Source organism: Heterodontus francisci, chromosome 7, assembly GCF_036365525.1.
Source record: "Heterodontus francisci isolate sHetFra1 chromosome 7, sHetFra1.hap1, whole genome shotgun sequence".
Lineage (NCBI taxonomy): Eukaryota > Metazoa > Chordata > Chondrichthyes > Heterodontiformes > Heterodontidae > Heterodontus > Heterodontus francisci.
This window is the reverse complement of record NC_090377.1, coordinates 66,379,293-66,404,346: the sequence shown is the minus strand read 5'-3', so window position 1 is coordinate 66,404,346 and position 25,054 is coordinate 66,379,293. Positions and strand designations below refer to the sequence as shown.

Below are 25,054 nucleotides of genomic sequence, written 5' to 3'. Positions count from 1 at the left end.
ATTGAAAGACGTGTTCAACGATGTACAAAACATGCATGAATCCCCTCCCCTCTTTGGAACTGTGAAAAGCTTGCCTCATCGTATACTGCTTCTCAGCCAGAGCTACTTATAAAGATTTGTTTCCATGGCATGGTTAATTAGGAAAATGGAGCATTAGTTAACTTAATTATTCTTGATGCTGAAACTTAATTGGGTGATAGTCAGTTTGTTGAGGATGTTACAAATGAGGAATATCCTGGCACTGTATACAATATAGTTTATTTAGACTTCCAGAAAACACATGAAAAACTAGTTAACTAGCAAGAAATGCATGGGAATACAAGGTAGAAAGTGGGTCTGCATAAAAAGCAGGTTATAAAATAGGAGACAGAGTACTGTGAGATTGGGGAAGGTATTGGGTAAAGTCCTAAAGGCATCAATGCTTGGACACCTAAATCAAGAATGAAATCTTTTGTGACTACAGTGTTATCTTTCCTTGTCCTCTATCTCACCATAGCATTCTATAAGGTCAACCTCCCTTTCTCCTATGTTATCCAGTTTGTGGGACTGCCCTTGTGTAACTTAACTCTTGCCTGTCCAACACAACCAGGCTCACACCCAGCAATTGCTTCTTTTGTTGTCCGAACATCATCACCTCTGGAGTTGCCCAAAGATCTGTCATTGGCTCTTGTTTTTCACTCACCATGCTGCCCCTCTGCATGCATGTATTCTGCTTCCAAATTTGCACTAGTGACACCCAAATCAACTTCACTGCCATTTGACTGACCACATGAGCACTATAATGTTGTTCAGACTGCTTATGTGATAATTTGTGGATGAGTCGAAATTTCCTCTAGCTGACCATTTGGGAAGACTGAAGCCATCACTTTTGGCTTCTGCAATAAACTCCATTTCCATGATAATGATTTCATCCCACTCCACAGACGTATGTTCAGACAGAACTAGATCATGCAGTCTTGACATCCTACATCCTATCCAACTCCACAATTTTGCCACTTGCATCCCAGACTTACCGCTTGCTGTAGCTGAAATCTTTAGCCATGCTTTTACTATCCTACACCCTTCATAAACTTCAACTGTTTAAAATTCAGGTGCCTGGATCCTATCCTGCACTAAGTCCTGGCCACCTATTGTGCTTATCTTCCTTGCTGTTAACTCCCTTCTTGTTTCCCAGTGTATTAAACTTAAAACCTTTATGCTGAAACTCCTTTATGGCCTCAACCCTTCCTGTCTCTTCATTCTCCTCCACCTTTACATTACCTTTTGATCCTTTGACTCTGGTCTTCTGTCTATTCCACTCCCACCCCGCCCTGCGTTCTGAAATTCCCTCCCTATATCCTTCTGCCCCTCCACATTTCTCGATCTTTTTAAAGCCTCTCAAAACTCATCTTTTTGACCAAACTTTTGGTCCTCTCCCCTAACTCTAACACCATAGCTCAGCTTTCGCACCTTTATTCTATTTATCCATTTCCTCCTTCAGCACATGAAAAGTGCCTTGGAATGTTTTGTACATGAAAGGCGCTATATAAATGTAAGCCGTTGACATTGTTTCTAAGCTTTATAAATACTATGGATTTAGAAACCAATCTGTAGGCTTGCAGACAATACAATAGGGGGAGCAGTATAGAAACGTGATGTATAGGGTTAACAATTTTCAGACTAATTTATATTGGTTATGCAATTGGGGGGAGAAATTACAAAGTGTGTGTGTGTATGTTTGATGCTAGTATGCAATAATGGATGGAATAGAATTCATACAGGGAAACTTATTGAGACAATGAATTTCAGATTTCTGAATCATTCTGTGGAGTGCAGCATAGCGACATTTCCTTCCTGCTGCAAGGATGTATCCCCATCCTGGCCAGCTTTCCGGGGCAGCTGTCTTCTCTAGACAGAAAATGCCAGGGGTGAAGGGTGGAATTGGGCGAGTCGCTCCCAAAAGATTTCTGGATGCATCCTGCTTTAATGACCCCCATGAGCTGGTGTAACTTGAGTGGAAAAGCTGCTGATCCTAAAGGCATATGTCTATTGAAGAATAGTAGACGGTTCTCACGAGTAAAAGTCAAAGACAAACATCTTTCAAAAGCTTCCCCCCCCCCCACCCCCCACCACAACCCACAAAAAAAAGTTATTGCTGTGCTAAGTAGAACTGCTTGGCTTCTAATGTATCTAAAGTTCTTCTCTTTTGGGCCTCCTTATCTCGAGAGACAATGGATACGCGCCTGGAGGTGGTCAGTGGTTTGTGAAGCAGCGCCTGGAGTGGCTATAAAGGCCAATTCTGGAGTGACAGGCTCTTCCACAGGTGCTGCAGAGAAATTTGTTTGTTGGGGCTGTTGCACAGTTGGCTCTCCCCTTGCGCCTCTGTCTTTTTTCCTGCCAACTACTAAGTCTCTTCGACTCGCCACAATTTAGCCCTGTCTTTATGGCTGCCCGCCAGCTCTGGCGAATGCTGGCAACTGACTCCCACGACTTGTGATCAATGTATCTAAAGTACCAAAGCTGATAAAACCATAGTCACTGAGAAGCTGTTGTAGCATCTCAATTATAACAAGCTACTATCTGGTTGCCAATTTGGCTACAGAGCAAATCAATCAATTTATGATGCTCTGAGGCTCATGCAGTATAAATGGATCGATCCTATGTCCAGCACAAAGCTGGAACTGTAAGTATCCAGTTTGACAATCATCATGTTGGCATTTGGGATTTCAGAAGCCAGATACTAGCAACGTACCAGATTGTAACACTTCATAATTCTGAATGTCAATAATTTTCCTATCACAATGCTTTAAGGAAAAATGTTTAAGCCATACTCTTTTTCATCCTCAGTGACCTGGTGGAGGCAATTGGAAGTGCCATTCACTTTGCTGATGAAATTTGCCTCCTCAGTGCCACCAACTCTTCTAAAGAACAGGTGCCATTCCAATCATTCTCCATTTTCTTCTGGTTAAATGGTATATTCGCTATTGAGAAGGTTCAATAAATAAGGAAGATGGACCATACAGGGGTCAAAGATCTTCAGCTCCCATGTTTGCTGATAACAGCAGATTTTCACCAACAACTTGCATTTATATAGCACCTTTAACATCATAAAATATCCCAAGGTACTTTGCAGGAGTGTTATAAAGCAAAATCTGGCACCAGAGGCATGAAGTTACCAGAAAAACTCCATGGAAGGGTCAAAGAAACTGTAGAAATTCTGGAAGTCCAGTCGATCAGGATTTCATCCACTTGCCTATCCTTGTCGTATCCCAAATGTTGAGGATGGGAGTTATTTGAATAACAGGAGCATATGTGCCATTAATGATGCTACTGGGGTGACCATCACACTATGGCAGGATGGTAGCTTGCCATTGTCATGAGATGGGGTGTATTGAAATGGTTCTGTTTCATTGGATCCTTACTCTTGCTTGTCTTCTGTTCGACTGTGGAGATTGTCATTTTGATATGGCATTGAGGACCCCACTTACGGTCCAGGAATATCAGATCCTGCTTTGTGCAGGTATACTTGCTGCTGGGCAGAACTGGCAAAATTTCCAACTGAAACTGCTCCAAAGGTGATATCTCTACAAAGGGAGTGGACCGATGAAGCACCCATTCCCTCCTGCCAGTTGGAATTTGAAGCTTGGGGTAGAACCAATAATTTTTTTATCTTCTCATCATTGCCAAAGTTAGTGTTCTACACAGCATAGAGTCACAGTGATGGATTATTGCAGACCTGTTCTACAGGCTGTAAAGAAAAGCAGTAGCCTGCTTGCCAATAGCAATGCAATAAAAAGGATTAAAAAAAACACAATGTTAAATTGGTGGGGTTTTGTTGCAAGAGGGTTGGTGCATTTAAACTGTTTAAAATCAGTTTACTATGCATATCATTTCAGTACGTGTTGCTTAAAGGTTTAGTTATAGGTGTCACTTAACACCTAGCTGTTTCATCTGCCTTCACCTATTAAAAGGTATCAGTCTTTGGAAGAGCTCAAAAAAGAGAAATTAGCAGAAGTTTGATTTTGGATTTAGCCAAGAACATACTTGTTAATCAATTACAGCAATAGTAAGTGCTTAAAAGCTTTCTTGGCCAAGGAATGGGAGTTGAAATAGACCCACCAAAGGAGGGGGAAAATAAAGTAACAGCAAGGAGAATATATATTTTTTTAAACAAAGCTTTATACCAAAATTGCAGACCACAAAATTTGTGGGATTGAGGTATACTTGAACTGGAATGGATGAGTGTGCAATATGATGAACTGGATTCCTCCACAATTCAGCAGAATGTGACCAGGCAGAAATGATTAGGTTTGCAATTAGCTATTGAAAATCACCACCTTTTAATTAGGTTGGCCTTTGCTTGAAATAGTCCAGTTAAAAGTTGAATGGAGGCTTTGAGGGAAAAGAAAATCACCTGAGAAAAATGGCATTTCCTGGAAAATATAGGGAATAGTGGGAGTTACTCAATTCTGCAGTATTTGAAATGGTCGTATTTCTTGCTTTTACTTGAATACTTTCTGGGATTGATCACTGCACACAAGCTGCTTTGCAAGATTGTCTTTCATTCACAGTAAAACATTTGATGTTTTTCTTCAGTGTTTTTACATTATCTTAACATAGACTTCATTTCTACACAGATCTTAGGAACCAACCATACAGGCGTGCAGATGCGGTGAGAAGAAGTGTGAGGAGACGTTTCGATGAACAAAACTTGCGCTCAGTGAATAACACTGAATTGGCATTGTGATGGAGAAGGAAAGTGTTGAGAGTATGAGTGTGTTTAAATGATATGGTGTCTGCATGAAGCGTGCATTGTTTGTTACCACGTAACTACCAGAGTGGCATGCTGTTGAAACTGGGGTGAGGACAAGAGGAAGAATCACAGGCAATCAGGTGGGCTAGCAGATTTATTCAGCCCAAGCTAAGTGCCTCAATGTCAAATTTCATCTCAAGCTACACAGCACAATAATGCTGCAGTGTGTAACTGTTGATGTAACAACTGATAAGTTTTATTATTTCAATACATTTTTAACAAGGTTGTAAACTAAAATTGTGATCTCTAAACTGTTTTAAATTTGACATGAAATTGTTGAAGCCAAGAAAAATGAGAAGAGATGCTTGTTGTTTGGTGGAGATAAGGAATGATGCATGTGGAATAGCTTGCCATAAACTGCTGAGGCAGTTAATGTTATTGCATTCATTTGAAGACTGCACACTGTACTTGCGTGGCACACAATTTGTGTTGGCACTGTCTAACCAAGGCAGTGAATCGGAGCGCAATTTGGTAATTTTAAATAGAAAAGCTGGACTCTTCAGCATAGGTGACCAATCTACAATGATCAACAGCTACAATACTATCTTGTTTGCTGGCAGTATCAAAAGAAGTGGAACAAACAGGATGCATTGTGAGGGCAAACAATGAAAGAAAAACGTTATGTACTCACTGAATATGGACTATTGGGAAAGAAACTTGTAGATATGACTAAGGTATTAACCCCTAACTAAACAGTATTATTGAGCGTCTGAGGACCAAAAGTAGAAATGTTACTGGACACACAAAGGTGTAAAATTGTACATTAACAATTTTCAAAGGTTTAAGTAGAAATGGAATTCATGTACTTCTCTGAATATGTACCTGTTTGGCTTATTTTAATCTCCTTGGTTGCATTGCCTCACCATGCTGATTGTAAAGTTTATTGTATAGTATTTAACCACTGAACTCCTTCCTGTTTGCATTTGGCTCATGTGACCCACTTGTGACTGGCATTTTTTTGTTTTGAACAATGTGTAGTTATATTTAGATAAAGCTGTTCTAAATGTACAGATATTTTGCTAAGAAATCAGTGCATTTTTATGGTTTTTTACAGTTTGATTCACTCTATAGCCTCTGGGTAATATTGTACATATTGTTTAAAAATATTGCAACAGCCTGTGCTATACAATTTGAATATTATTTTAACTTATAGTTCTGTTTTTATATTTAACTAAAATGACAGTGACCAAGGTTTGGTTCCTTATCAGATTAACTTCTGCTTACAATTTCACTGTAAACTTAGTTTTTAAATTCATCTGCTTATATAATTTCTACATTGTGTGTACAAAGTGCATAGAACACGCCAAGATTATGTCTTTTGTCCACTGGCAAGTAAACAAGGAAGTTGACAATGAAAGTGCAGCGTTCAATTTTAGCAATATCTTGGGTCAACTGACCATAAGTTCTAAGTTAATGCAGAGCAGCTAAATTTTAAATTGTAAATTTAAGCAGAAGAATTTTATGCCGTCTTGGATCAGTGACTGGAATGTTGGCATGTTCTGCTCATGTACTTTTAGTTTCCTGCTTGTTGGCAAAATAGAACTGTTTTATAAAAAATAACTATTAAAATAGAACCCAGATTTGTTAATGGCATTTGGTCAAATAAACATCTTTACACTACTACATAAAAATCTGTGGTTGAAATCTTCCTCAGTATATTCCCAGTCAGTAGAAACACAAACTCCCACAGCTACATTTTACATGTGGGATAGGGTGAAACTGCTGCCTTTACTCCAACCATGATCCATTTCCCTGCATCAGGGGTCATTAATTATGAAGAGCAGGATTCCCATTGTCAGAAGAAACACCAGCACCAAGCTACAATATCCCAGTACAAGAGGAGATAGCTGGACATTTAAAGGGGTAGAAAAACCTTGAAGATCAAAACAGCCTGAACCTTTACAAAGACAGAAATTTGTACAGGGAATGTGGGTGGAGAAGGTGTGCCTAAATGGTGGGAGAACAGCCCTCTACTAGGCCCTCACTCTGCATTCTTGGTACCACTTTCCTCAGACCAGGAAATGATGCTAACTGGAATAGGTGGTTATGGACCCCCATCCCCATATTAGTAAGCCCTGTGTAAAGTTTCAGTTGGCTACAGTGTTGGCTCCGAGATGAAGGTCTGTTCAAAAATAGCAGCAGATAGTAGTTTACAATCTTGTTTTTACTCAGTTCTTACTGGAAAAACAGGGTCATCAAGGTACCAGAGTCAGAGCCATTGTCATGCAGGCCCCTACGTGCCAAGAATGAGGCACACATATTTCGCCACATGAACATTGATTTTTAAACTGTTAGTGGAGTAAAGAACTGGTTTTAAAAAGAAACACCAGACCCTTACTGGAAATACATTTGCATAGTAACAGACAGTACTTGGAAAGGACAAAGGGACCACTCCCTAATCCCAATTTAATCCACAATGGACTTTTGATTACCAGACGTTGAAGGTGGAGAGGCTAGCATTCCAGGTTAACTGCTAAAATGGCCGAATACACAAAAAGACGTGGTCAGACCAGTTTAGTCACATGACTAACTGGCAGTTGGGAGTTTTTTTGAATTTGAATTTGCCACAGAGTGTTAAAACTCAGAAAGCTGTTTGCTCCTGGACTGAAAAGACCTCTCTCCTGTCTGCTCCCATCTCTTTCTCACGGAACTGAAGACCCATTGAAGACACATGAACCCCAAGAGAGAGAAGAATACTGGGCCCCAACGAAAAGCAAGACTACCTACAATCAAGGACTCTACAGCGAGCTCAAAGCACAGTAACAAACCCCCCTTCAGAAATTGCCTCAAACATTTTCACTTTATTTTTTCCTCTGCTCTTTTCTGTCTCTACTTGCATGTGCGTATCACGTATGCATGCTAGTGGGGCGCGGTGTGTATCTGTAGGCGTTAACCAAATTAGAGTTTAAGTTTTAATAAATTTCACTTTTCTCCTTTATATCTAAAAAAGCTTGTTTGTGCTCATTTTCTTTGCCTTATAATTGGAAAGCAGTTTACAATTAAACCCTTGTTATAATAAGACCAGGTTAAGGCTGAGAAAGACCCCTAGACACCTTTCTCACCTGGTTGTAACAGCCATTTAAGACAGCACAGGACAATCCCCCTCCATCACTTTGTAAGAATACACTAGCAAGAAGATCTCAAAGTACTGGCACAACATTTTGTTGATGTAAATTTCTGAAGCAGCCAAACAGATCCACCTGAAGATGCATCCCTACTTCACAAAGGTCATAGAAGGATTATTTGTCACCTTGAGCCACAGGACTGCTTATTCCATTGAAGTGATAGCGTATCACATTCAAACAGACACCTTTGATCTGGGACTAGAAGTGGTAAGATTTCCAGCCATAATGCTAGAATTCCAACTAGCTATCCAGGTGGTCTGTGCTCACCTGTCTGAATAAGGAGGTCAGTTATGAAGACTGTGATTGTAAAAACATACCTGCATCTCTCCTCAATTATCCACCTAGTGTGTTACTATATGTTAGTCAAGCAATAATTCAGATGTGGAGACGGATTTCAGCAGAAAACAAATTTTAATGTTTCTGTGATAAAACATACAAAAATATTCTGCTCCCTTTCTGAGCAACGCTTAAGTATTTCAGACACAAGTATATACAGAGATGGAAAATAAACCCTCTGCTGCATTTCATGCCTTGGAAAATTAAATTTTAGAACAACTTCAATAAAATTTGCAGTCTGTTTCGGGAAAATGAACTCTGCTACAAGTACAAACTTATTTCTTTGCTGCATCATGCTCCAAATGTGTTTTTTTGTACTAATGTTTTACAATGGACAAAGACAAATTAGAATAAAAATGTCCTTGAAAAAATTACAAAATTAACTACAATAAAACAGGAATCAAAGCTATCAAGATTCAGAATAAATTTAGTTTTGAATTACTAATAGCAAAAAATCCTGCTACATTTTTATGGCACACCTATCTAATGTTCTTTCCATTTTAATACACTTAATAACAGGTCATTTGCAATTATGTATGATGGCCAGGAATCTGAAAGGACAACTCATGTCCCAGGTTTCACAACACAGCTAGCTTTGCTCAGTTGGATACAAAAAACTACTTGTGTCAGAAATAGCAGGTAGCTTATTCTCTTTAGCCATGCTATCTTCAGAGCCACGACTAGTTCACTGATGTTGTTTTTGATTACCCAGGATTTTCTCTATTTCATAATGTACGATGGCATAAATAAAGTTTAACCAAACAATAAAACCCACTGTTAGTGGCTACTCCCACATTTGGAAGTGAAGCAAGCAAAGCAATTTCTGGGCAAAACTCTGGAGACTTCCTTATGTCCTATCTTCAACTTTCCAAAAACACTCATGAACTGCTTACAGTTTCTGACATCAGAAGCTTGCTGTTGGATACAGAAACAGACCAGAAGTGATTTTTCAGCTTGTACACGTTAATTAGGGTACAGGTGCTCTTTAACGAAACTATGGGTAAGTTTTAAGACCCATGATGAATATAGAGTATTGTAGCATGATATGCACCCAAACTTAAGCTGGTTGATCTTGGAATCAGAAGGATTTATCTACATAATAAAGAAACTCTGTTGCTCACACATTGAAAGAAAGTTTGAGGGATCTGTAATGTTTTCATAAATCATCATAGCCCCTGTAAAAATTACAACTGGTGTCAAAGCATTGGAGATTACATTTAATCCTTTTGAGCATTTGTTAAAAGACTGCGCTCACCCAACTCTTGACTTGGTTGATTCATACATACAAGTGTTAATTACTGGTCATCATCAAGTTGCTGCAGGAGAGTTCGCCTTCGTTTTTCCAGTTCTCCCTCACTTAGCTCGCTATCAGAGGTCTCCCAATTCGCCTGTGGGCAAAAAGCACCGTAAGTCAATTTCAACCAGCAATCAATCTTTCATATTTTAGTAATACAGTAGCATTAAGTCTAATTTGAATAATACACAAATACAGGCTGTTCCTCATTTAAGTCAATGACTTAAGTACAGAGTTTATGTCCATTAATTTGTACTAATGCAACACATGCCTCAATTTTAATTTCAGTAAATGGCATTTGAAAGATTGGGTAGTTATTTCTGTACTTTTCTTTCGTTAAAAAAATTATTTTTTGTGATTTTTCTTAACCGTGCCATTCAGTTCTCATCACAAATGATACAGGAATGTTTGAGGCCAAGGGCATTAACTTCCCTTTTAGACATAAAAATATAATTATGACGGTTCAAGTTAGGTGTGTGTCAAGAAAACCAGAGGGATGGATAAAATCTACCAAGTACTAACAATCACCATCAGAGGGCCTAAAAGACTAGGGGAAGATTCCTGACTGGAATTGGAAACAAATCAACAAGGCACCTATTTCAAGAAAGATGATAAAAGCAAATCAGATAACTACATAAACATTAGTCGCACATCAACAACTAGTGAAACAACGGAATTGATAGAGGTGTTCAAAATGATGAGGGGTCAGGACAGAGTAGATAGAGAGAAACTGTTCCTGCTGGCGGAAGAGTCGAGAATCAAAGGATACAAATTTATGGTGACTGGCAAAAGAAGCAATGGCGACATGAGGAAAAACTTTTTTTATGCAGCGAGTTGTTACGATCTGCAATACGAACATATGAATTAGGAGCAGGAATAGGCCACTCGGCCCCTCAGGCCTCATGGCTGATCTGATTGTAACCTCAACTCCACATTCCCACCTACCCTGGATAACCTTTCACCCCCTTATCAAGAATCTTTCTACCTCTGCCTTAAAAATATTCAAAGACTCTGCTTCCACCGCCTTTTGAGCAAGAGAGTTCCAAAGACTCATGACCCTCTGAAAAAAAAATTCTCTTCATCTGTGTTTAAAAATAAGGGGGCACCCATTTATAACAGTGACCCCTAGTTCCAGATTCTCCCACAAGAGGAAACATCCTTTCCACATCCACCCTGTCAAGACCCCTCAAGATTTTATGTTTCAATCAAGTCGCCTCTTACTCTTCTAAACTCCAGAGGATACAAGCCTAGCCTGTCCAACTATTCCTCATAAGACAACCCACACATTCCAGGTATTAGTCTAATAAATCTTCTCTGAACTGCTTCCAACACATTTACATCCCTCCATAAACAAGGAGACCAATACTGTACACAGATGTGGTCTCACCAATGCCCTGTATAACTGAAGCATAACCTCCCTACTTTTGTATTCAATTCCCCTCATGATAAATGATAACATTCTATTAGATTTCCTAATTACGTGCCATACCTGCATACTAACCTTTTGCGATTCATGCACTAGGACACCCAGATCCCTCTGCATCTCAGAGTTCTGCAATCTTTCACCATTTAAATATGCTTCTTTTACATTCTTCCTGCCAAAATGGACAATTTCACATTTTCCCACATTATACTCTATTTGCCAGATCTTTTGCTCACTCACTTAACCTATCCATATCCCTTTGTAGCCTCCTTATGTCATTTTCACAAGTTACTTTCCTCCCTATCTTTGTGTCATCAGCAAATTTAGCAACTATACCTTCGGTCCCTTCATCCAAGTTGTTTATATAAATTGTAAAAAGTTGAGACCCCAGCACTGATCCCTGTGGCACACCACACGTTACATCCTGCCAACCAGAAAATGACCCATTAATGCCTACACTCTGTTTTCTGTTAGCTGTCCAATCTTCTATCCATGCCAATATGTTACCCCCTACTTCATTAGCTTTTATTTTCTGCAATAACCTTTGATGTGGCACCTTATCAAATGCCTTCTGGAAATCTAAGTACAATACATCCACCAGTTCCCCTTTATCCACAGCACATGTTACTTCTTCAAAGAATTCCAATAAATTGGTTAGACATGATTTCCCTTTCACAAAACCATGTTGACTCTGCATGATTACCTTGAATTTTTCTAAATGCCCTGCTCGAACGTCTTTAATAATAGCTTCTAACATTTTCCCCAAGACAGATGTTAAGCTAACTGGCCTGTAGTTTCCTGCTTTCTATCTCCCTCCCTTTCTGAATAAATTCGCAATTTTTCCAATCTAATGGAAACTTCCCTGAATCTAGGGAATTTTGGAAAATTAAAACCACCACATCAACTATCTCACTAGCCACTACTTTTAACACCCTAGGATGAAGTCCATCAGGACCTGGGGACTTGTCAGCCACAGCTCCAAGAATTTGCTCAGTAGCACTTCCCTGGTGATTGTAATTTTCTTGAGTTCCTCCCTCCCTTCCATTTCCTGATTTACAGCTATTTCTGGGATGTTACTTGTATCCTCTATGGTAAAGACCTATGCAAAATACCTGTTCATCTGCCATCTCCTTATTTTCCATTATTAACTCCCCAGACTCACTTTCTATAAGACCAACGCTCACTTTGTTAACTTTTTTTTTAAGTATCTATAGAAACTCTTACTATGTTTTATGTTTCTAGCTAGCTTTCTCTCGTACTCTAATTTTTCTAATTTAATCTTTTAGTCATTTTTGCTGTTTTTTTATATTTTGTCCAATCTTCTGACCTGCCACCCATCTTTGCACAATTATATGCTTTTTCTTTAAGTTTGATACTATCTTTAACTTTTTTATCGTTAACCATGGATGGTGGGTCCTCCCCTTGGAATTCTTCTCTATTGACCTAGCCCTTAACCTAATTTGTCAGTTCACTTTAGCTAGCTCTGCTTTCATGCCCTCATTATTGTCCTTATTTAAGTTTAAAATACAAGTCTTAGACTCAATCTTCTCTCGTCAAACTGAATGTAAAATTCAGTCATATTATGATCACTGTTGCCCAGGAGCACCTTCACTATGAGGTCATTAATTAATACCATAATGTTGCACAATAGCAGGTCAAGTACAGCCTGCTCTCTGGTTGGCTCCAGAATGTGCTGTTCTAAGAAATTATCCCAAAAACATTCTATGAACTCCTCATCTAGGCTACCTTTGTCCATCTGATTTTTCCAGTCTATATGTAGATTAGAATCCCCCATGATCATTTCCATACCTTTCTGACAAGCTCCCATTATTTCTTCCTTTATACCCCGTCCTACTGTGTGGTTACTGTTAGGGGGCCTGTACACCACTCCCACAAGTTACTTGCCTTTATCATTTCTCATCTCTACCCAAACCGCTTCTACGTCCTGGTTTCCTGAACTTAGGTCATCCCTCGTTATTGTGCTAATACCATCATTAATTAACAGAGCCACATCTCCACCTTTTCTTAGCTGCCTGTCTTTCCTAAATGTCATGTACCCTACAATATTCAGGTCCTAAACTATGTCATCCTGCAGCCATGTCTCTGTAATGGCTATCAGATTGTACTTATTTATTTCTATTTGCGCTATCATCTGTTTTGTTTTGAATGCTACGTGCATTCAGACACAGTGAACTGATGCAAGCACTGCCTAAGAGTGTGATGAAAGCATATTCAACTGTGGCTTTCAAAACAGAATTGGATAATTTATCTGAAGAGAAAATATTTGCAGGGCTATTGGGGAAAAGGTGGGGGAGTGGGACTAGGTGAGTTGCTCTTGCAGAGAGCTGCAGGGACACAATGGGCTGAATGGCCTTCTATGCTGCACCATTCTATGACTCAATCGTTGGAAACAAAGTTGAAGATAACCATTCCCAAAACAACCTCAGACAATTTTGAGAAAGTGACACGACAAGTAAACAATGAATGCCCCGAGATAGTACACCTAGACTTCCGAATTGCCCTCAATGAAATTCCTCATGAAAGGCTGGTACATGAGTCTAAGGCAATGTATATCCAAGATAACACTTGATGGATAAGAAACACCCTGAAAAACGAACTAATTTGAGGAGTCAAATTTGCAGGAAAGGTATCAAGGGATATGGAGCAACATTGGGTAAATGAAGTTGAGTTAAAAATCAGCTATGATCCAACTGAATGACCTGTTCCTGTTCATAAAATGGTTACATCACAGGAGGCCATTCAGCCCAAAGCGCATGTGGCAGCTCTCTGAAGGAACAATTCACCTCGTGCCACTCCCCCACCTTCTCCCCGTAGCCCTGCACATTCTTCCTTTTCAGATACTAGTCCAATTCACTCATGAATGCCTCGACTGAATCTGCCTCCACCAAACTCTCAGGCAGTGCATTCCAGATCCCAACCACTCGATGCTTGAAAGAGTTTTTCCTCATGTCGCCATTGCTTTCAGAAATGGGGGCTATGGGAAAGGCAGACAGAATGGCAAAGGAGGAGGGGTAGCCCTGATAGCAAAGAATGACATAAGGACATCAGTGAGAAAGGATCTGGCCTCAGAAGATCATGAAGTAGAATCAGTATGGGTGGAAATTAGGAATAGTAAGAATCAGAAAACACTGGTGGGAGTATTTATAGGCCCCCTAACAGTAGTTATACCATTGGAAAAAGCATTAAACAAGAAATTATTGGAGCTTGTAACAAAGGCAATGTAATAATTGTGGGGGACTTTAATCTTCATTTTGACTGGGACAATTAAATTGGCAAGAGTGGTCTAGGAGATGAGTTTGGAGAATGTTTTCAGGACAGTTTCTCGGAGCAATACATTGTGGAATCGACTTGGAATAAAGCTATCTTAGATCTAATATTGTGTAACGAAGCAGCATTAATTAGTAATGTCATAGGAAAAGATCTATTGGGAAATAGTGATCATAATACCACTGAAATCCATATTAAGTTTAAAAAGGGCATATTCCAATCACAAACAGCAATCAAACTTAAACAAACCCAATTACGTAGGTATGAGGGCAGTAAATGAACAATGGGAAACCTTTAAAGAAACAATTCAAAATGTTCAACAAAAATACATTCCATTGAGAAACAAAAACTCAGCAAGTAAAACCCATCCATGGCTCACTCAGGAAGTTATGGATTAAAAGGATTATGGGTGGATTAAAAGAAGAGGCTTACAATGTTGCAAAAAAAAGCAAATCTGAGGATTGGGAGTGTTTTAGAAACCAGCAAAGGGCCGCCAAAAATTTGGTAAAAAAGGATAAAACAGAATGAGAGTAAACTAGTCAGTAATATAAAAACAGATTGTAAGAGCTTTTCTAGGTATATAAAAAGGAAGAGAGTAGCTAAAGTAAACATTGGTTCCTTAGAAACAGAGACAGGAGGAATTATCATGGGGAATGAGGAAATGGCAGAGGCATTGAACAAATGTTTTGTGTATGTCTTCAGAGTAGAAGACACATGTTCCATACCAGAACTAGGCGGTAACCTAGAGGCCAAAAAGAGGACATTAAGGAAAATAGTACCAGCAGAGAAAATGTATTGGAGAATCTCAAGGGACTAAAATCCAACAAATCCCTGGGACCTGATGGCCTTACATAAATGATTTGGAGGAAAGTATAGGTGGTCTGATTAGCAAGTTTGCAGACGACACTAAGATTGGTGGAGTAGCAGATAGTGAAGGGGACTGTCAGAGAATACAGCAGAATATAGATAGATTGGAGAGTTCAGCAGAGAAATGGCAGATGGAGTTCAATCAGGGCAAATGCGAGGTGATGCATTTTGGAAGATCCAATTCAAGAGTGAACTATACAGTAAATGGAAAAGTCCTGGGGAAAATTGATGTACAGAGAGATTTGGGTGTTCAGGTCCATTGTTCCCTGAAGGTGGCAACGCAGATCAATAGAGTGGTCAAGAAGGCATACGGCATGCTTTCCTTCATCGGACGGGGTATTGAGTACAAGAGTTGGCAGGTCATGTTACAGTTGTATAGGACTTTGGTTCGGCCACATTTGGAATACTGCGTGCAGTTCTGGTCGCCACATTACCAAAAGGATGTGGATGCTTTGGAGAGGGTGCAGAGGAGGTTCACCAGGATGTTGCCTGGTATGGCGGGCGCTAGCTATGAAGAGAGGTTGAGTAGATTAGGATTATTTTCATTAGAAAGACGGAGGTTGAGGGGGGACCTGATTGAGGTGTACAAAATCATGAGAGGTATAGACAGGTTGGATAGCAAGAAGCTTTTTCCCCAGAGTGGGGGATTCAATTACTAGGGGACACGAGTTCAAAGTGAAAGGGGAAAAGTTTAGGGGGGATATGCGGGGAAAGTTCTTTACGCAGAGGGTGGTGGGTGCCTGGAACGCGTTGCCAGCGGAGGTGGTAGACGCGGGCACGATAGCGTCTTTTAAGATGTATCAAGACAGATACATGAATGGGCAGGAAGTAAAGAGATACAGACCCTTGGAAAATAGGCGACAGGTTTAGATAGAGGATCTGGATCGGCGTAGGCTTGGAGGGCCGAAGGGCCTGTTCCTGTGCTGTAATTTTCTTTGTTCTTTGTTCTACACCCTTGGGTTCTAAAAGAGATAGCGGCAGAGATAGTGGATGCGCTAGCTACGATTTTCCAAAATTCCTTAGATTCGGGAATAGTTCCATCAGACTGGAAGTTGGCAAATGTTACACCGCTTTTTGAGAAAGGAGGGAGAGAGAAAACAGGGAACTAAAGGCCATTTAGTCCAACATCAGTCATTGGGAATATGCTGGAATCTATTATTAAGGAAGTCTTAACAATGCACTTAGAAAAGCACAGTATGATTAGAACAAGTCAACATGGTTTTACTGAAGGGAAATCCTGTTTGACGGGCGGCACAGTGGCGCAGTGGTTAGCACCGCAGCCTCACAGCTCCAGCGACCCGGGTTCAATTCTCGGTACTGCCTGTGTGGAGTTTGCAAGTTCTCCCTGTGTCTGCGTGGGTTTCCTCCGGGTGCTCCGGTTTCCATGCCAAAGACTTGCTGGTTGATAGGTGAATTGGTCATTATAAAAATTGCCCCTAGTATAGGTAGGTGGTAGGGAAAAAGAGGGACAGGTGGGGATGTGGTAGGAATATGGAATTAGTGTAGGATTAGTATAAATGGGTGGTTGATGGTTGGCACAGACTCGGGCCGAAGGGCCTGTTTCAGTGCTGTATCTCTAAACTAAAACTAAACTAAAAACTAAAACTAAATTTATTAGAGTTTTTTGAGGATCTAACAAGTAGGGTAGATAAAGGGGAATCAGTAGATGTAGTATACCTGGATTTCCAACAGGCATTCGATAAAGTGCCACACAAAAGGTCAATAGGCAAGATAAGGGCTCAGGCAGTTGGGGGTAATAGATTAGCATGGATAGAAGATTGGTTAACGGACAGGAAGTAAAGAGTGGGCATAAACGGGGCATCTTCAAGTTGGCAGACAGCAAATGGAGTGCTTGCAAAGATCAGTGCTGGGGCCTCAGCTATTTACAATCTATATTAATGACTTAGATGAAGAGACAGAGCGTAATGTATCTAAGTTTGCTGGTGATACAAAGGTAGGTGGAAAGGTAAGCTGTGGGGAGGACACAGAGAGGCTGCAAAGAGATATAGATAGATTAAATGAGTGGGCAACAAGATGGCAAATACAATATAATGTAGGGAAGTGTGAAGTTATTCTCTTTAGTCGTAAGAATAGAAAAGCAATATGGTTTTAAAAGGTGTTAAATTTCTAAGTATTGATGTTCAAAAAGACTTGGGTGTGCTTGTACAAGGAACGCAGAAAGTTAGCATGCAGGTACAACAAACAATTAGGAAGGCAAATGGCATGTCGGCCTTTATCATAATGGAATTAGAGTACAAGAATAAAGAAGTCTTGCTATAATTGTACAGGGCTCTGGTAAGACCACACCTGGAATAGTGTGCAGTTTTGGTCTCCATATTTACGAAAGGATATACTTGCATCAGAGGTAGTACAGAAAAGGTTCACTAAATTGGTCCCTGGGATAAAGGGACTGCCCTATGATGAGAGGCTGAGTAAACTGGGCCTATATTCTCTGAAGTTTAGAAAAATGAGAGGCGATCTCATTGAAACACACATGACTCTGCAAGGGCTAGACAGGGTAGATGCTGACAGATTTTTTCTACTTGTCGGGGAATCTGAAACGCGGTCGCACAGTCTCAGGATAAGGGGTCGACCATTTAGGACTGAGATGAAGAGAAATTACAACACTCAAAGGGTTGTGAATCTTTAGAATTCTCTACCCCAGAGGGTTGTGGATGCTCCATCGTTGAATACATTTAAGCCTGGGCTAGACAGATTTTTGGTCTTTCAGGGAATCAAGAGATATGTTGAGCTGGCAGGAAAGTGGAATTGAAGCATAAGATCAGCCGTGATCATATTGATTGGCAGAGTAGGCTTGATGGGCCATATGATTTATTCCTGCTTCTATTTCTTGTGCTTCTTTTGCTAATTATCTTAAATCTGTGCTCTTTGGTTCTTGATCCTTCCACCAATGGGAATAGTTTCTCCCTATCTACTCCGTCCAGACCCTTCATGATTTTGAATGCCTCTATCATATCTCCTCTCAACCTTCTCTTCAGGAAAAACAGTCCCAACTTCTCCAATCTATCTACATAACTGTTCATCACCTTGGAACCATTTTTGTGAATCTTTTTGCACCCTAACTCCTTCACATCCTTCCTAAAGTGTGGCGCCCAGAAGTGACGTAATACTCCAGGTGAGGCCAGACCAGTGGTTCATACAAGTTTAACATAGCTTCCTTGCTTTTGTACTCTATGCTCCTATTGATGAAGCCTAGGATGCTGTATGCTTTATTACCTACTCTCTCAACTTGTCCTGTCACCTCCAATGATTTATGCACACAAAGAGGACCCAGGACCCTCTGCTCCTAAACTTCCCTTTTGTACCCTTTGTTTTATATTGCCTCTCCACATTGTTTCTCCCAAAATGAATCACTCCACTGCAATAAATTTCATTTGCCACTTGTCTCCCCATTCCATCAACTGGTTTACGTCCTTTTGACGTTCTACATTATCTTGCTCACAGTTCATACTTCAAGTTTTGTATCGTTGGCAAATTTTGAAATTATGCCCTGTACACCAAGGTCTAGGTCATTAATATATAACAAGAGCAGGTGTCCTAACAACAACCCCTGGGGAACTCCACTAGAACCCTTCCTCCAGTCTGAAAAACAACCATTAACCACTACTCTGTTTTCTATCACTCAGCCAATTTTGTACCCATGTTGCTACTGTTCCTTTTATTCCATGGGCTCTAACTTTGCTAACAAGCCTGTTATGTGGCACTTTATCAAATGCCATTTGGAGCTCCATGTACACCACATCAATAGATTACCTTGATCAACCCTCTCTGTTATTTCATCAAAAAACTCAAGCAAGTTAGTTAAACATGATTAGCCCTTAAAAAATCCATGCTGGCTTTCCTTAATTAACCCATATTAGTCCAAGTGACTATTAATTTTGTCCCAAATTATCGTTTCTTGAAGCTTCCTCACCACTGAGGTTAAACTGACTGCCCTGTAGTTGCTGGGCATTTCTTTACACCCTTTTTTGAACAAGGGTGTTACATTTGCCATTCTCCAGTCCTCTGGCACCACCCCTGAGTTTAAGGAAGATTGGAAAATTATGGCCAATGCCTCCACAATTTTCATGTCCCTCAGTATACTTGGATGCATCTCATCTGGTCCTGGTGCCTTATCAACTTTAAGTACAGATAGCCTATCCAATATCTCCTCCTTATGAATTTAAAACCCTTCAAATGTCTGAACTACCTCCTCTTTCACCATGACCTGCACAGCATCATCTTCCTGGGTAAAGACAAGATGTAAAGTATTCATTTAATACCTCAGCCATGCCCCCTGCCTCCATGCGTAAATCCCCTTTTTGATTCCTAATCGACCCCACTCTGCCTTTTACCACCCTTTTACTATTTATATACCTATAGAAGACTTTTGGATTCCCTTTTATGCTAGCTGCCAGTCTCTTCTCAATCCTTCTTTGCTCCTCTTATTAGCTTTTTCAATTCCCCTTTGAACCTTCTATATTCGGCCTGGTTCTTGGTTGTATTATCCATCTGATATCAGTCATAAGCACACTTTCTTCTTCATCTTAATCTTTATTTCTTTTGTCATCCAGAGAGCTCTGGATTAGTTTGCCCCACCTTTCCCCTTTGTGGAAATATACCTTGACTGTGCCCAAACTATCTTTTCTTTAAGGCAGCCCAGTGTTCTATTACCGTTTTGCCTGCCAACCTTTGATTCCAATTTATCTGGGTCAGATTCATTCTTACCCCATTGAAATTGGTTTTCCCTAGTTAATGATTCTTACTCTGGATTGTTGCTTGTGCTTTTTCATAGCCAACCTAAACTTTATGATACAATGATCACTGTCCCATAAGTGTTCCCCTACTAACACTTGATCTACTTGGCCCACCTCATTCCCAAGAACCAGGAATGGCAATGCCTCCTTTCTCGTTGGACTGGAAACATACAGCTGCAGAACATTCTCCTAAACACACTCTAGGAACACTTGCTCCTCTCTGCCGTTTACACGACTACTATCCGAGCCTATATTTGGATAATTAAAGTCTCCCACTGTAACTACTCCATAATTCTTGCACATCTCTGTAATTTCCTTGCAAATTTGTTCCTCTACATACGAATTAGGAGCAGAAGTAGATCATTCGGCCCCTCTTGCCTGCTCCACCATTCAATAGTATCATGACTGATCTGTTTGTGTCTCGAATTCCACACTCCCATCTACCCCCGATAACCTTTGATTCCCTTGCCTAACAAGAATCTATCTACCCCCGCCTTGAAATTATTAAATGACCCCGCCTCCACCACCTTCTGAGGCAGAGTTCCAAAGTCGCACAACCCTCAGAGAAAAAATGTCTCTTCATCTCTGTCCTAAAAGGGCGTCCCCTAATTTCAAAGCAGTGTCCCCTAGTTCTGGACTCACCCACAAGACGCACATCCTGTGCAACATCCTTTCCACATCCACCTTGTCAAGACCGTTCAGGATCTTATATACTTCAATCAAGTCTCCCCTCACTCTTCTAAACTCCAGCGAAAACAAGCCCAGTCTGTCCAACCTTTCCTCATAAGACAACCTGCTCATTCCAGGTATCAATTTAGTAAACCTCCACTGAACCACCTCCAATGCATTCACATCCTTCCTTAAATAAGGAGACCAAAACTGCATACAGGATTTGAGATGTGGTCTCACCAATGCCCTATATAACTGAAAAATAACATCCTTACTTTTATTTTCAATTCCTCTCGTAATAAAAGATAGCATTCCACTCGCCCTCTTTATTACTTGCTGTATCTGTATACTAACTTTTTGTGAATCATGCACTAGAACACATAGATTCCTTGGCACCTTGGAGCTCTGCAGTCGTTCTCCATTTAAGAAATACTCTTTTTTTTTTATTCTTCGTGCCAATCCATCTGCCAGATTTTTGACCACTCACTCAACCTATCTATATCGGTCTGCAAGCTCCTTATGTCCTCTTCACAACATACTTTCCGACCTATCCTTTGTGTCATCTGCAAATTTCACTACCAGGCCATCGCTCCCCTCATCTAAGTCACTGATATAAATTGTAAAAAGTTGAGGCCCCAGCACAGACCCCTGCGGGACTCCACTTGTCACATCCTGCCAATCAGAAAAGGACCCATTTATGCATACTCTTTGTTTTCTGCCAGCAAGCCAATCTGCTATCCATGCTAACATGTTACCCACTACACCATGAGCTCCTACTTTGCATAATAACCTTTCCCACTTGTTGGTGGCCTATAGACTATACCGAGCAATGCAATTACACTTTTTTTGTCCTCAGCTCTATCCAAATTGATTCTGTCCTTGACCCCTCTGGGACATCCTTGTTTTCCAGCACTGCAATATTCCCCTTAATCAATATTGCTAACCGTCCACCTTTCTTTCCTTTCCTATCTTTCCTCAACACCTTGTATCTGGGAATATTTAATACTAAGTCCTGCCCTCCTTTGAGCCAGGTCTCCATTATAGCTACAACATCATATTTCCAAGTGGCTATCTATGCCCACAACTCACCAATCGTATTTATCACACTCTGTGCATTCACATACATGCACTGTAAACATAATTTAGACTTTACTTTTCCCTTTACCCTGAACTCACCTAATATCTTACTATTTCTTACTCTAGTGTTGTCTGTCTCTCCCAGTATTCTGTGCACCTTGGTATTCCTCTCTAGTATTACCTCCTGGTTCCCACACTGCTGCCAAGTTAGTTTAACCCCACCCGAATAGCACTAACAAATCAGACCGCAAGGACATTGGTCCTGGCTCTATTTAGGTGCAACCTGTCTGGCCTAAACAGCTCCCATCTCCCCCAGAGCTGATCCCAATGTCCCAAGAATTTAAAGCCCTCCCTTCTGCATCATCTGCTTTATCCTATTTCTATACTCACTTGCACATGGTACTGGGAGAAATCCAGAGATTACTACTTTTGAGGTCCAGCTTGCTAATTTCCTATGTAGGTCCATAAATTCTGACTGCAGCACTACATCCCTCTTTCTGCCAATGTCGTTGGTACCGATGTGGACCATATCTGCCGGCTGTTCACCCTCCCCACCTCAGGGTGCTCTGCAGCCAGTGACATCCTTGACCCTAGCACCAGGGAAGCAACATACCATCCTGGATTCACATCTGTGACTGCAGAAATGTGTATTTGTTTCTCTAACTACCAAATCGCCTATCACTATTGCTCTTCCAGTCTTCTTCCCTAAATAGCTGAATGGTGCCATCGACTTGGCTCTGGTTGCACTCCCCAGATGAACCATCACTTTCATCAGTATGCAGAACTGAATACTGGTTGGAGAGTGAGGTGCACTACCTGCCTGGTGGTCACCCATTCCCTCTCTCCCTGCACACCCTTAAGCCGTGGGGTGACCATACGCCTAAATGTGCTATCCACGAAACTCTCAACCTCATGGATGCATCGCAGTGATGCCAGCTGCTGCTCAAGCTCCAAAACCCAGAGATCGAGCTGCTGCAACTGTCGACACTTCCTGCACATATGGTTATCCAGGACACGGGAAGCGTCCCGGAATTCCCACATAGCACAGGATGTGCACTCAAGAGGTCGATGGTGCCCTGCCATTCTTTTATCTATTAGATAATAGACCTTACTACTTAAAAAAGACTCACCAGCTATTCACTTCCCTTCTGCTCTTACATTCCTAACTAATGCAAATGAAATTCAACATAGAGTTCTTCTGAGGTTACATTTTAAGTCAGGTTACAGTAATGAGCAGAAAGAACAATAATTGATCTGGAAATGAAGATTATGCCATCCAGCAAAGTGGAAAAAGACAATTGTTGAAAACAAAATAAAAACTACAGAATAAGTAAGTTTACAGCAATATTGATTCTGGAATGAAGACGAAGGGTATTCGATGTCATAAAATATTTTAGCTAAGTTAACAGAATCCTATAGCTTAATGCCAAGAATAAATTGACCCATATTTCTATGCATAATCATCTAAATCATCAAAAGGTCATGTACTGTGTCTTTGTTGGCAGCTTTTCTGGGTGATTTGTGCTTTGATTGCGATCTGTGTCTGTTTCTTTCTTTTTCATCATCCCTGCTTCTTTCCTTTTCTCTTCTATCCCGGTCTCTTTCCCTTTCCCGTTCACGCTCTCGTTCACGCTCTCCTTCAGATTCAGGAGTCACCTAAGTAGTTAGGCAGTAAAAAGAATCTTTATTTCAACAACTCAATTGTTTTGGTTACATTCACCATTATTTAACGATTACAGGAGGAAGAAAGATTTATGTATTGCTGCAACTTGTAATTTATTCTTTCATGGGATGTGGGCATCGTTGGCAAGGCTAGCATTTGTGGCCCACCCCTAACTGCCCTTGAGAAGGTGGTGGTGAGCTGCTTTCTTGAATCGCTGCAGTCTAGCTGGTGTGGGTACACCCAAACTGCTGTTAGGAAGGGAGTTCCAGGATTTTGATCCAGTGACAGTGAAGGACCGGCGATATATTTCCAAGTCAGGATGGTGTGTGATTTGGAGGGGAATTTGCAGGTGGTGGTGTTCCCATGTGTCTGCTGTGCTTGTTCTTCCTGGTGGGTTTGGAAGGTGCTGTCGAAGGAGGGATGATGAGTTACTGCAATGCATCTTGTAGATGGTGCACACTGCTGCTACTATGCGTCGGTGGTGGAGGCAGTAAATGTTTAAGATGGTGGATGGGGTGCCGATCAACTGGGCTGCTTTGTCCTGGATGGTGTCGAGCCTCCCGAGTGCTGTTGGTGCCGTACTCATCCAGGCAAGTAAAGAGCATTCACCACACTCCTGACTTGTGCCTTGTAGATGGTGGATCGGCTTTGGGGCATCAGGAGGTGGGTTACTTGCTGTAGAATTCCCAGCCTCTGATCCATTCCTGCAGCCACAGTATTTATGTGGCTGCGCCAGTTCAGTTTCTGGTCAATGGTAACCCCCACGATGTTGATAGTGTTGAGTTGAAATTTATACTTTCCCTACTAATGTGGTATGCAACCTCCAGCAGACATTCCAATTTATACATCAAGTACTAAAAATTTCAAATTAAGATAACTAACGGTTAGTGAGTAGCCAAGAGAGTTTGAAAATTTAAGATATTTTAATCTGGAATGTGTGTAAAATTTAGAAATGCATCATTAAGGAAATAACAAACATGTAAAGTCAGAAAAGATTATGTATAAAATTAATAATTGTACAGAGTTGGGTAATAGTATTTGACGGTAAAGATTTTCCTGAATCTATATGACCAAATATGAGGGAGGATTTCATGTTTCAATCAATGAACAGTACCACATTTAATTGGAACCCTTGACTCTAACATCAATATGGGAAGGAAAACCAAATCTCTCCATCTTAAAGAACAGTGGAGAATATTTAAAGAAACATTTAACGAAATACAGAGCGAGTATATACCCCCAAGAGGAAAAAGCTCCACTTCATAGAAAAAACAGCCACGGACAACTAAAGAGATTAGGGATAGCATAAAATGGAAAGAGCTTACAAAAATGCAAAACGCAGGACAGATCCGGCCGAATGGGATCGATACAAAGACCGGCAAAGGGTCACAAAGCAGCTTATAAGAGCAACTAAAAGAGATTATGAAAGGAAACTTGCAAGGGACATCAAAATCAATAAGAAGAAATTTTATAGTTACATAAAGAAAAAGCGGGTGGTCAAGAGCAATGTAGGCCCACTAAAAGCTGAAAATGGAGATATTGTCATTGATAATGTGGAAATGACAGACATGTTGAACAATTACTTTGCCTCAGTATTTACAGTTGAAAAGGAGGATAACTTGCTGGAAGTCCCGAAAAATTAATAGCCGATCGGGGACAGGGACTTAATACAATTAACGTAAGTAAAACATCAGTAACAAGGAAATTAATGGAACTAAAGAGTGAGAAATCCCCAGAACCTGACTGTTTCCATCCGAGGGTGT

General features: G+C 40.6%; 2 protein-coding genes across 9 annotated transcripts in view; one reads left to right on the top strand and one right to left on the bottom strand.

The window, feature by feature from the left end:
* Positions 1-7,690, top strand: part of fmnl2a (formin-like 2a) — a 282,512-nt gene extending 274,822 nt beyond the window's left edge. For 2 of the 6 annotated variants that reach the window (XM_068035310.1, XM_068035315.1), the window contains exon 26: positions 4,617-7,690. In XM_068035310.1, the coding sequence (XP_067891411.1) occupies positions 4,617-4,726 (110 nt within the window). In that variant the 3' untranslated portion in view covers positions 4,727-7,690. The remainder of the gene's footprint in view (positions 1-4,616) is intronic. The other 4 variants (XR_010975339.1, XM_068035314.1, XM_068035312.1 and 1 more) reach the window with 4 other exon arrangements.
* Positions 7,691-8,309: 619 nt separating this feature from the next.
* Positions 8,310-25,054, bottom strand: part of prpf40a (PRP40 pre-mRNA processing factor 40 homolog A) — a 101,037-nt gene continuing 84,292 nt past the window's right edge. For all 3 annotated transcript variants that reach the window (XM_068035316.1, XM_068035318.1, XM_068035317.1), the window contains 2 exons: positions 23,117-23,284; positions 8,310-9,641 (listed from right to left, as the gene is read on the bottom strand). In XM_068035316.1, coding sequence (XP_067891417.1) covers positions 9,549-9,641; positions 23,117-23,284 — 261 coding nt within the window. In that variant the 3' untranslated portion in view covers positions 8,310-9,548. The remainder of the gene's footprint in view (positions 9,642-23,116; positions 23,285-25,054) is intronic.